Source organism: Colossoma macropomum, unplaced genomic scaffold, assembly GCF_904425465.1.
Source record: "Colossoma macropomum unplaced genomic scaffold, Colossoma_macropomum, whole genome shotgun sequence".
Classification (NCBI taxonomy): domain Eukaryota; kingdom Metazoa; phylum Chordata; class Actinopteri; order Characiformes; family Serrasalmidae; genus Colossoma; species Colossoma macropomum.
Genome location: NW_023494789.1, coordinates 41,506,280 through 41,519,136, shown reverse-complemented (window position 1 = coordinate 41,519,136; position 12,857 = coordinate 41,506,280). Strand labels below are relative to the sequence as shown.

Below are 12,857 nucleotides of genomic sequence, written 5' to 3'. Positions count from 1 at the left end.
CTTGATCACCATATATCCACCTAAAAGCTACTGGGTCTTCATATATCTACTTAAAAGCTGTTGGATCTTCATATGTCCACCTATAAGCTGCTGGATCTCTAAACTTAAATCTAAAAGCCTATTGATCTCCACATATTAGCTAAAAGCTGCTGAATATGCATAGTTCCAACTAAATGCTGTTGGATGTTCATCTCATTTAAAAGTTGCTGGATGTCTGTATCTCATTTAAAACCTGCTGGATGTCCATTTATGGCATTAATGGCAATAAAACAGGCTGAATTAGACTTTTACTAGGCTTCAATATAGATATCACATGACTATTGTCAGGTGTGTTTGCAATCCATTTATCATCACTTTCTTTATGATTCCAAAGGTCGCACAAACCAAAGAAGTTAAAAAGGGGCCAGGTGAATGAAACAGACGATAAAACGCCAAACGTTCATTTGGATCTACACGAAGCAAGCTGAATTCCACTTCAGGTAAAAAATGAAAATACCTTTCCTTAATGACTGGCTTTTGTGATTTGCCAAATGTTTTAGTTGTCAAACTGCAGTTAAGATTGTTTTAAATACAATTTTAACCAAAGCGTGCTGGTCCATGGTTTTAGTAGAAAACATATCATCACTGTCCAAAGAAAACAAGTGTCTCTAAAATGGCGATTTTACAGGAGAAGACAAAAATGTTCCATCTTTCAATGTAAGTTACGTTAAAGAGATTTTATCCCAAGTAATTTGGAGCATTTCTTTTTGTGCATTCGTCATGGAGCTTCCACCCAATGTAGTCATTTTCTCAAATTATTTTTAAAAAGTTAAAAAATTGAGAGACTGTTTTTTTTTTTTGACATCGATAGTATTTAACAGTAAATTACACACACATAAGATACATATAGATAAATCACTTGGGGTGTGAAAAGCAGAAAAAGCAACCCGCTTCTAAGACTGAACTTTGCAGCTATTTGGTTTGGCTGTGCTACTCATATGTTTTATTGTTTTTTTGTTATTGATGTGTTTTTAAGATGTGTTTTTTAAACCCTGTTAAACTTTAAGGGTCAGTATTTTGACCCACATTTCAGTTTCTGTGTCTCATAACTCCAAAACACATTAGTTTCCTAATAGATTTATGATAGTTATTGAAACATTTACAGTAACTGAATGATATAAGACACGATGCCTGCATTAAACGGGTTAATCTGAAAAAAAGGACTCTCATCACAGATATGCTGAGAGTAAGGTGAAAATTCTGGTTTCTCGCAGGTGAACACATCTCCATTAAGGATGTCCACTGCTGCCATACCAGACAATAACCCAAGAAATGGCTTCATGGTGGTGACCCAACTGATCCCAACAGGGCAAAATGCAGTTGGGGCTGGACCAGGGGTCTCTGCCGTTGGAGTCCCTGTTGTCACACCTGTCAATAACATCAACACAGTAACATCTGGTCCAGGCCCACTTCAGAAATTTCTGAAATCCCAGCCACAAGCTCTCGGGGTAAGAGATTCCATTCATAATGGTACATTCTTTTGTTTGGTCTATAAATGTAGTGCTTCTTATTTGCTGTTAAATTGACTTAAAACAGCAGGACTATGAAATGGATAGTTGTAGCTAGCAGGTCACAGAAACTATTAGATTTGTTGTTGCTCTGAAAGCTTTAATTCATTGTTAGGAACATATGATACATATATACATATATACATCAGCATTTGTGGACGATATATATATATATATCTATATATATATATATATATATATAGATATACATACATATATATATATATATATATATATATATATATATATATATATATATATATATATATGTCTAATATATATATATCGTCCACAAATGCTGATGCTATTAAAGCTAGTTTTATTGACAGATGTGTGTGTGTGTGTTTGTGTCTGTGTGTATGTGTCAGTCATTGTGCAAGGCAGTATCAGTGAATTTCGTACCAGTACAGTAATAAACAAAGTAATAAATGCCTGTAATGAGGAAATGAAACAGTTTCCGCTAAGCAATCTCAAGCGACTTGTCATATTCTGACATCAGAGGCTGAGCAGTGGGGCTCTTGGGTGTGTGTGTGTGTGTTAGGGTAGTTGCCCTAGGCCTGCCCTTGACATAATCAGAAGTAGACATTAGTAGTAAAATATGTAAAACATTCTTATCAGAATTCTAATACAGGGATATACAGTCCTATGCAAAAGTTGTGGCACCCCCGACAAATGATGTTTTGTTGATTTTCTGACTGAAAATAAGAGAATACTTCTGCACATTTTAATGCACAGTTACTGTTTATTTTTTGCTGAATTCAACATAAAATCAAAAAGTAAAACAAAATATGGCCTTTGCAAAAGTTACATTTTTTTCGAACATGGTACATGCAGAAAACAAATAGAAATTACGCATTGTTCCCTTTATAAACGTGTCCTCTATAGAGGATGTGCTAACTTATTTTCACTTAGAAAATCAACAAAAACATGTCATTTTAATGGGGGGTGTTCAAAGTTTTGCTTGAATGACTGTAAATGGGTCATTCTCACAAAACCACCACAAACCATCTCCATAAATATTTGAATGTCATAAGCATCATGTAGATAAAAAAATATTCATTTAATTTACAAAAAGTACATCATTTTTCTATCAAAGTTTTTTGGATTTTGGCTGACAACAAGAGGGTGAGAAAAAAAGCTGATGAATGATGAAATGATGAAATGATGAAATCAATCCATCAAAACACAAAGCACAGCGAGTGTAGGCAGCAGGATGGTAGCAATCAGGGAAATCACTATCAAATATCTGTTAACACAAAATGATACCTGTTCAGCTGAAAAGTTTTGAGATTTGTTTTCACTGAGAGGGAGAAGTTTTGTTTGCTATTTTTATGTACAATGGCAGGCGGTTTGTGTAAAAACACACAAACAAAAACATCTGGAGTTGTCAATTTAGCTTATAGGTAATTTTTCATCCTCTAGAAAAAAGGCAATGCAATCCTCCTCCACACTGTTATCAATGTAGCATTTTGTCTGCATTTGTAATAAAAGTATAATCTATATAATCAAGGTAAAGACCAGATAACAGTCGTGTTATTTTCTTACTAGCTGTTCTTCAAATGTAAATGATGGCATTCCTGTCTAGTGAAAGATAGATTTAGATTTTGGAGACCCTTCTGACGGAAATATGTAATTGCAAGCAAAGAACCTTTTGTAACATGGGTTGTGTCTCAAACCCCTCTTCGAAATGGATGAATCTGATGATTGAAAGAGAATTCAAAAAGAACTCAGTTAAAACTTGGTGAAGGACACGTCTTTTGAGGATGTGAGTGAATTATCTACTCTTGTCATCATATCATCATCAGTACAAAGCTGATTTTGCATTGGAGACCTAAACATTGAGCCGGACCTTCTTTTTGAGCCAGTACATGTGACATTAATACCTAAAGACATCTGATGTTGTCTAAAAGAATACTGACCTTGACTCAGTATTAATGCTCCTTTAAAAAAAATGTAACAACGCAAATAGAGCAGCTTTAGGTGAATTATCTACTAATCATCACATCTTCATCAGTATAATGTTGATTTTGAGATCATTTGGGACCTAAACATCAAGCCGGACCTTCTTTTTGAGATGAAGACGTATGATGTGGTATGAAAATCTCCCGACCCGACGCCTCTGACCTTTACATGATTATTTCAGGCTTTAGAGGACGACTCATAGCAGCACACACTCACTATATTTTAGCCTGTTTTTAATCTTCTGGCTCAGCAATGACACTTTTAAGCTTTAATCAAAATATTACTGTATAGATAAGCAAAGAATTCAAATAATGCTATCAAAAGGTTTAGTTTCGGTACCAGTAATAATAAATTATTATTATTATTATTATCATTATTATTATTATTATTATTAGCTTATTTTACACTTTTTTTATACTTTTAACTATAAAAATGTAACCAGAATGTCTTGATGTTTGTTTTTTCCACAGACTGTCCAAATAATGATTGGAATCATAACTTTCCTGTTCGGCATCGTGTTGTCAGTCGTCGAGCCAATGATTTCCGTCTACAGTGGAGTTGTTTACTGGGGCTCTCTGTTCGTAAGTTCTGAGATTCTTTGTTATATTAAAAAGCAGCAATACTAGTTCATATTTTCCAGTCCAGCTCTGTAACTTTTCACTACTCAGCCCTTCCTGAGGTTAAAATGGGTCAGCTGGATCTGTAAACTGTGCAGGACAGGGGGATTCCAGGAACAGGACTGGGATACACTGGAATAGATCATTTCATAATTGTTCAGTTGTTTGCAAATGTTTGGGCACCCATGGTCAAATTCCATGTAGACTTGCGCACATTTGAATGCACAAAGAGGAATAAAAGTGAAATAAAACACAAAATGGCCTGTGCAAAAGTTATGGCACATTTTATGTTTTAGATTTATTGTTTTCTAAAAGAGCGGCACTGTCACCTCACACCAAGAGGGGCCTGGGTTCCATTCCCGGGCCAGGCGACCAGGGTCCTTTCTGTGTGGAGTTTGTATGTTTTCCCTATGTCTGTGTGGGTCCCCCCCCACAGTCCGAAGACATGCAGTCAGGACAATTGGAGACGCTGAATTGCCCCTAGGTGTGAATGTGTATGTCTGTGTGTCTGCCCTGAGATGAATGATGACCTGTGCAGGGTGTTTCCTGCCTTCTGCCCGATGACTGCTGGGATAGGCTGCAGCACCCTCTGCGACCCAGGAGGATAAGTGGCATAGAGTGTGTGTGTGTGTGTGTGTGTGTGCGTGCATGTGCATTTGTGTTTTCTAATATGTGTAAATTTAGCAAATAAACAAATCTTTCCCTAAAATTTACAGACAAATACCACGTTTGTTCCCTGTAGAGTGTGTAATTTGTTTACACATTTTTTTTGTTTGAACATCAGCAAAACATGTAATTTGACAAGGGGTGTTCACATTTTTGCATATGACTATAATAAATTCCAATAAACGTATCTTTTTCTTACCCTTGCAGTACATCATCACTGGCTCTCTGACTGTTGCAGCAGAGAAGAATCTTCATCCCTGTTTGGTATGTCAACGTCAGTATTTCTTAAATAGTTAACATTAGCAGTTGTAGTTATCAGTAGTAACAATAAGAGCATGTCATCATACTTATTATGATTCTAAGCTTTCCATCCAAACCACATTCGTGTTTGTAAGTAGAAGGGGAGAATTCTTTATTATTATTTGGATTTGATAAAGTTCTTCATGCAGTCTTGTTCTGTGGAAAGAGAAGCTTATTGATTCATATACATATGCACATTTTCATTATATACATATACACTCACACATTTTCATCATTTTTACCATAGAAATGAACTAAAAGAATCAAAAGTGAGCACTAACTTGGATATGATATGGAATTAATAAAATATAAAATGTCATTCATTGCATAACTGCATAATTTCAAAAACTTGTATGACTAAATAATTGTGTAAATGTGAAATGATCAAAAATAGGCACCTCAACTTCTAACAGCTAAACTTATACAAAATAATCACAGCATTTGTGCAAAATACTCTTTTGTATATTTTCAAAAGGCTAATCTCAGTTCCAGTTTAGCAGAGAAACAGTTGTGCAGTAAACAGTGATGCAGTTATTCTTTAAATCCGTTCTGCTCTAATCATCTCTGTCCTGCAGGTGAAAGGCTCTCTGGGAATGAATGTGGTCAATGCTATAATTGCAGCAACATCTTTCATTCTACTGTTAATGGATTTCATAGTATATCGATACGGCCCTTGCTACGACTACCACTACGGCTCCTATAATTGTGATGAGGTTTACAGGAGATTTTTGGTAAGTGCTGGATGATTTTTTTGTACAAGATGCTTAGTTTAAATCATTTTGACTGGATTTAAACGTGCCGTATCCAAGTGAGAAATTACATGTTTACATTATGTTTTTGATGGTCAAATCAGTGTTTGTATCTATTTCCCACTGTCAGAAGTCAGTCTTAATTAAATCAATTTACAATGCAGTGTGTGAAATGCTAATCAAAACCGGAAACTGTGACTTGTAAATCCACTTTGACCTGTAGTAACAGTACAAAAACATGATATTTGATGTATTATTGTATGAACTATGTTTTTTTTTTTCTTGAAAATACATGGTTATGTTATGAACAGTCAACATTTTAAAGAATGTCTAGTTTTTGAAATTGAGTTTTGTAAATCAAACAGACTGTGTGAAGTTGTGGGTCTAAGATATTAGTTGATTTTTTTGTTATTAACAAATGATGTCACACTGAATACCAGACTAGGACCTTTGGGATCAGTGGAGTGCTGCTGGTTTTGTCTCTGCTTCAGTTCATCATCTCCATCTTCATCTCAGCGTTTGGATGCAAAGCCACCTGCTGCACTGAACCAGTGGTGAGCATCACAGTAACACGGAACATTTTTGGATTTGAACATGTACATTTCGTAAACACTTCTGCCACCTAAATAATAATGTCAAAAGGTTCTTTTGGACCTTGTAAATGGTCCTTTTTTTGGCAATTTAATGAACTTACACAATGTAAAGTACAGTTATAGTTTGTTTCCTAGAAATGTACATTCAATATAATAATGACTAACTTCAGAGCTTAATAAAACCTAAAATTGTATTAATCTAAATAAAACATTAAAATAGAGTGAAGTTAAAAACATTAACTGACTAATTGTGGAAGGTATTCAGTTCCACAGTAGTAGCATACCAGAAAGAGGCCTCTCCACTTTTTCTGTAATTTATGGAGAGGAATTACAGAAGAGCAGTATATGCAGATCTAAGTTGGAACATGAATAGAGAGGTATTCTGTGAGATATGTAGGTGCTAGGCCATTTAGAGCTTTAGAAACAAATACAAGCACTTCAATTTCAACCCCTGGTCAGTGCAGTTTCTTCAAAAAGGGGTGATATGTGTTGTCTTTTTGCACGAGTTGTAGAAGATGTACTATTTTCATAGGAAGCCTGCTAAAAGAGCATCGTGACAATGAATTCTGTCTGAAACAAATGAATAGACAAGTTTTTCTGTATCTCTCTGAAATAGAAAATTCCAAAATTTAATAATATTTCTTAATCTACCAACTGTTTTGCAACATCCACTGAGAAATATCTGACACAATTTACAACCCCAATTCCAAAAAAGTTTAGACGCTGTGAAAACGTAAATATATGTAAATAAAAACAGAATGTAATGATTTGCAAATCTCACAGCCTCATATTTTATTAACAACAGAACATAGAACACATATCAGATGTTGAAAGTGAGCCATTTTACCATTTCATGAAAAACATTAACTCATTTAGAACTTGATGGCAGCAATGCATCTCAAAAAAGTTGGGACGGGGCCACGTCTACCATTGGGTAGCATCCCCTCTTCTTTCAAAAACAGTCTGTAAATATCAAGTCAAGTCAAGAGGCTTTTATTGTCATTCTGTCTATGTACAAGTACACAGTGGAGCAGAATTACGTTCCTCCAGGAACAACAAGGTGCAACAAGGAACAAAAGTACAAAAGTACAAAGTACAAAATTACAAAGTGTGAACGTGCAGACAGTGTGCAAACAAAATTTAAGCTAGAAACAATACAATAAATACGATAAATTAAACAGACATTAGACACAGTAAACAGACAGGACAGTGTAGCACCGACACAGCACAGATTTCTGGACATGAGGTAGTGGAATAAGGTGCAGACATATTTAACATGCTGTGACCTGTAAGTTACGTCAGATAACATGTATAAACACAGCAGTTACTGAGGTAGTAAAACAGTGTAAACACAGTATTAGCCGCAATGTTCCCGAAAGACAGTGCAAGTAGAGCATCAAAAGAGGTGTGTGTGTGTGTGTGTGTGTGTGTGTGTGTGTTGGCAGGGGGGGGATTTAGTTCAGTCCTTGTGAATTTAAAAACCTGATTGCTTGGGGGACAAAGCTGTTGCTCCGGTACCTTCTGCCAGATGGCAGCAGTGAAAAAAGTCTGTGTGAGGGACGGATGGGGTAGTTCACGATGCTGGTGGCTTTCCGGATGCAGCGTGTGGTGTAGATGTCTGTGATGGACGGGAGAGAGACCCTGATGATCTTCTCAGCTGTCCTCACTATGCTCTGTAGGGTCGGAGGCAGTGCAATTCCCAAACCAGGCGATGATGCAGCTGCTCAGAATGCCCCCTGTAGAACATGGTGAGGATGGAAGCGGGGAGATGAGCTTTCTTCAGTCTCTGTAGGAAGACTGCTGGGCTCTCTTGGCTATGGAGTTGGTGTTGAGGGACTAGGTGAGGTTCTCTGTAATGTGGACACCAAGGAACTTGGTGCTCTGGAGAATTTCCACAGCAGAGCCAGTGATGTTAACTGGGCGGTGGTCACCTTGCACTCTTCAGAAGTCAAGTATGGTGGTGCTGGAGATGTTATTACCTATCCTGACTAAGAGACCTCAGAGGGAGGTGTTCAGGCCCAGCAGGCTCAGTTTTCCAATCAGCTGCTGAGGGATGATGGTGTCGAATGCTGAACTGAAGTCTATGAACAGAATTCTGACATAAGTGTCTTTATAGTCCAGGTGGGTGAGAGCCAGGTGGAGTGTGGTGGAGATGGCGTCATCTATTGAGCGGTTGGGGCGATATGCAAATTGCAGTGGGTCCAGTGAAGGAGGAAGCTGGTCTTTAATGTGCCTCATGACAAGCCTCTCAAAGCACTTCATGATGATTGGAGTGAGTGCAATGGGATGGTAGTCATTGAGGCAGGACACTGGAGACTTTTTCAGCACAGCATGCGCACCTCTGCAGTCATCCATGGTTTCTGGTTGGGGTGAGATGTGACAGCAGTGTTTTGAAAATGTTAATGGATTTTCTTTGAGTAGGCACGCTTAGCCTCTTTGATGGCCTGGGAAAGCTTGGCTCTTGCTATCCTGAGGCTTGCTCTGTCCCTTGACTTGAAAGCCTCGTCACGGGTTCTCAGCAGCGTGCGCACCTCTGCAGTCATCCATGGTTTCTGGTTGGGGTGAGTTGTGACGAGTTTGGAGACAGTAACATCATCAATGCACTTGCTGATGTAGCCAGTCACTGATTCTGTATACTCCTCCAGATTGATGGAGTCGTCGGAGGTTGCTGCTTCTCTGAACATCTCCCAGTCAGTGTGCTCAAAACAGTCCTGAAGAGCAGAGATAGCTCTCTCTCACTTGCTTCTGGTCTGGTTTGGCACGTCTGATGAGCGGTCACAGAGATGGTCTGAGTAGCCGTAGTGGGGGGCAGGGCTCAGCCCTGTACGTAACATCTGGGAAGTGAGGAGACCAATTGCTGGAGTTTTGGGAGAGGAATGTTGTCCTATTCTTGTCTGATGTAGGATTCTAGCTGCTCAGCAGTCCTGGGTCTTCTTTGCCAGATTTTTCATTTCATGATGCGCCCAATGTTTTCTATTGGTGAAAGATCTGAACTGCAAGCAGGCCAGTTCAGCACCTGGACTCTTCTTCAGTGAAGCTATACTGTTGCAATGGATGCAGTGTGTGGTTTAGCATTGTCTTGCTGAAACATGCAAGGCTTTCCCTGAAAAAAAACGCTGTCTGGATGGGAGCATATGTTGTTCTAAGACCTCTATATACTGTTCAGCATTGATAGTGCCTTTCCAGATGTGTAAGCTGCCCACGCCATAGGCATTATTGCAACCCCATACCATCAGAGACGCAGGCTTTTCACTGTACACTGATAACAAGCTGGATGGTCTCCTCTCCTCTTGAGTCCACAGGACACGGTGTTCGTGGTTTCCAAAAAGAATTTAAAATTTTGATTCATCTGACCACAGAACAGTTTTCCATTTTGCCTCAGTCCATTTTAAATGAGCTTTGGCCCAAAGGAGACGGTGGTGTTTCAGGATTGTGTTGGCATATGGCTTCTTCTTTACATGATACAGCTTTAACTTGCATTTGTGGATTGCACAGTGAACTGTGTTCACAGACAGTGATTTCTAAAAGTGTTCTTGTGCCCATACAGTGATTTCCAGTACAGAATCATGCCTGTTTTCAATGCAGTGCTGGCTGAGGGCCCAAAGATCACAAACATCCAATACTGACCATCGGCCTTGTCCCTTGTGTACAGGGATTTCTTCAGATTCTCTGAATCTTTTGATATCATGCACTGCAGATGGTGGGATATCCAAAGTTTTTGCAATTTTAACATCAAGAAACATTTTTCTGAAACTGTTCCACAATTTTAAGATGCAGTTTTTCGCAGATTGGTGAACCTCTGCCTCTCTAAAATGCTCTTTTTATACCCAGCCATGTGAATTAGTTGCAAATTGCTCCTTCAGCTGTTTAAGCTCTTTAAATTAGTACCACTTACTTTTCCAGCCCCTGTCCAAACTTTTTTGAGATGTGTTGCTGCCATCAAGTTCTAAATGTCATTAGTAAAATATGGGTTTATGAGATTTGCAAATCATTGCATTTTTATTTACATTTATTTAGATTTTAAACAGTGTCCCAACTTTTTTGCAGTTGGGGTTGTACTTGACAGTTAACACTGTCTTGACTTTCCAAATATAGTGTCTATACCTTTATACAAATAAAGGTATAGACACTACTATATAAATGTATAGGTTTAAATTGTCAAAGCGCACATGTAAGTTAATCCCATGTTTCCTCATCACATTTACTAGAGGCAGCATGTACACTGAGAAGAACAGTGGCCCTAAAATGGAACCTTGTGGAACTCCAAAGGAAACTTTTCTTTAGATGAATGATTTTCCAATGCAAAAACAAACTGCCTATTTGTCAAATAAGCTTAACTTTACTTTGTTGTTGTCTTTAATTAATTACACTTGAATAGTATAACTGGCAGAATTGTATTGGAAATCTGTTGCTTTAGGAAATCACAATGTACCTACAATTTATATATTTTTTCTCCACAAATACTTCCAGTACTACAGGTTTCTCTTTGGTGAAAATGGTGAATTTGTCCAAGTGCAAGAACTTTTCTTCCAATCAGCTGTCTCAGAAGTTTAGTATTCGGGGAAAGCTCTGATCTGTGGTTAATAAATCTGTGAGATAGCGCTATGGAATAGAAACCTATGGTGTTAAACTCCATCCCACTCTATTTTAAAGGTCTCTGTTGTAACTGTGGCTCCGAGCTATGCAGCATGCTGTTCAATGGTCAATCCATTCCAAACTCACAGCGGTCAACAGGTAAGAGAAGCTTGTGGGCTATCAGTATAAGGGTCTACTTCACAAAAAAATATGTGGTTTTGGTTTCATATCTATTTTGTGAATGCACTGTACTATACATACATACATGGATATATACATACATATATATGAGTACACAAAATTCACAAGTTTTTGTATGTGACAAAGTAAATGGTTAATAAGGCTTAATTATATGATTAATCACAACTGAAATGGTAGCATTTATGCATGTGTAACCAGGAAATAATTATTAACCATCATTTACAAAAGTATGACATAATGATGAAGTTGTTATTTATGTGGGCCTATTATTTTACTGCAGTCTAAGTCTATGTTTACACTAGATGTTTACACTAGATATCTAATTGACTTTTGAAATCAAATAACTACTTCTAAGGGTTAATTGTCCAGAAGGACCTGATTTATATTAACACAAGCAGAAACCAAGCGTGAATAATGAATATATATTTTATTATTCATAAAATATCATTTTATTTCAGGATGTGCTTCACATCAGAAATCCTGGTGTGAATGTGAACAACCCCCCTACAGAAAATCCTCCAGCATACAGTGTGAGCTTACCAAAACCAGAAGACTGTTATTGAAATCAGAAATAGTCCTGGAGATGAGCTGCAAGTCCTAACATGCTGATTCAGGGTGCTTTATTTAGGTTATAATTTTTTTGAATAATATAAGGTAGGGTCAAAAAGTCTGAGATCATTAGTGAAAACATTTCTATTTTACATTCTATTTTTTTTAACAAATGATATTATCAGCATAACAGTTTGAGTGAAAAGTATCTATGTTCTATGTTCAATTTTGAATAAAATATGGGTTTATGAGATTTGCAAATCATTGCATTCTGTTTTTATTTACATTTATTTAGATTTTAAACAGTGTCCCAACTTTTTTGGAGTTGGGGTTGTACTTGACAGTTAACACTGTCTTGACTTTCCAAATATAGTGTCTATACCTATATACAAATAAAGGTATAGACACTACTATATAAATGTATAGGTATAAATTGTCAAAGCGCACATGTAAGTTAATTCCATGTTTCCTCATCACATTTGCTAGAGGCAGCATGTACACTGAGAAGAACAGTGGCCCTAAAATGGAACCTTGTGGAACTCCAAAGGAAACTTTTCTTTAGAAGAATGATTTTCCAATGCAAAAAAGAAACAGCCTATTTGTCAAATAAGCTTAACTTTACTTTGTTGTTGTCTCTAATTAATTACACTTGAACAGTATAACTGGCAGAATTGTATTGGAAATCTGTTGCTTTAGGAAATCACAATGTACCTACAATTTATATATTTTTTTTCTTCACAAATACTTCCAGTACTACAGGTTTCTCTTTGGTGAAAATGGTGAATTTCTTCATTTGTCTAAGCGCAAGAACTTTTCTTCCAATCAGCTGTCTCTGAAGTTTAGTATTCAGAGAAAGCTCTGACCTGTGATATATAAATCTGAGAGATAGCACTATGGAATAGGGTTAATTGTCCAGAAGGACCTGATTTATATTAACACAAGTGGAAACCAAGTGTGAATAATGAATATATATTTCATAATTCATAAAATATAAGTTTATTTCAGGATGTGTTGAGTATTGAGGTCAGGGCTCTATGCAGGCCACTGGAGTTCCACCACACCAAACTCGTCAAACAGTATCTTTATGGAGCTTGCTTT

At 37.2% G+C, this 12,857-nt stretch overlaps 1 protein-coding gene across 1 annotated transcript; it reads left to right on the top strand.

The window, feature by feature from the left end:
• The first annotated feature begins 372 nt into the window (after nt 1–372).
• LOC118808581 (membrane-spanning 4-domains subfamily A member 4A-like) lies at nt 373–12,008 on the top strand. The gene is made up of 8 exons (XM_036571357.1): nt 373–479; nt 1,254–1,487; nt 3,980–4,090; nt 5,000–5,056; nt 5,668–5,823; nt 6,282–6,395; nt 11,088–11,168; nt 11,669–12,008. The coding sequence occupies exons 2-8, from the start codon at nt 1,275–1,277 to the stop codon at nt 11,771–11,773; spliced, it is 837 nt and encodes a 278-aa protein (XP_036427250.1). The 5' UTR covers nt 373–479; nt 1,254–1,274; the 3' UTR covers nt 11,774–12,008.
• The last annotated feature ends 849 nt before the right edge of the window (nt 12,009–12,857 follow it).

What these genes read in the sequence shown, in the direction of transcription:
- LOC118808581 (XM_036571357.1), top strand. Translation starts at nt 1,275, where the DNA reads ATGTCCACTGCTGCCATACCAGACAATAACCCAAGAAATGGCTTCATG. An exon ending in TTTACTGGGGCTCTCTGTTC is followed by an intron (nt 4,091 to 4,999) that starts GTAAGTTCTGAG and finishes TTACCCTTGCAG; the next exon opens with TACATCATCACTGGCTCTCT. An exon ending in AGAATCTTCATCCCTGTTTG is followed by an intron (nt 5,057 to 5,667) that starts GTATGTCAACGT and finishes TCTGTCCTGCAG; the next exon opens with GTGAAAGGCTCTCTGGGAAT.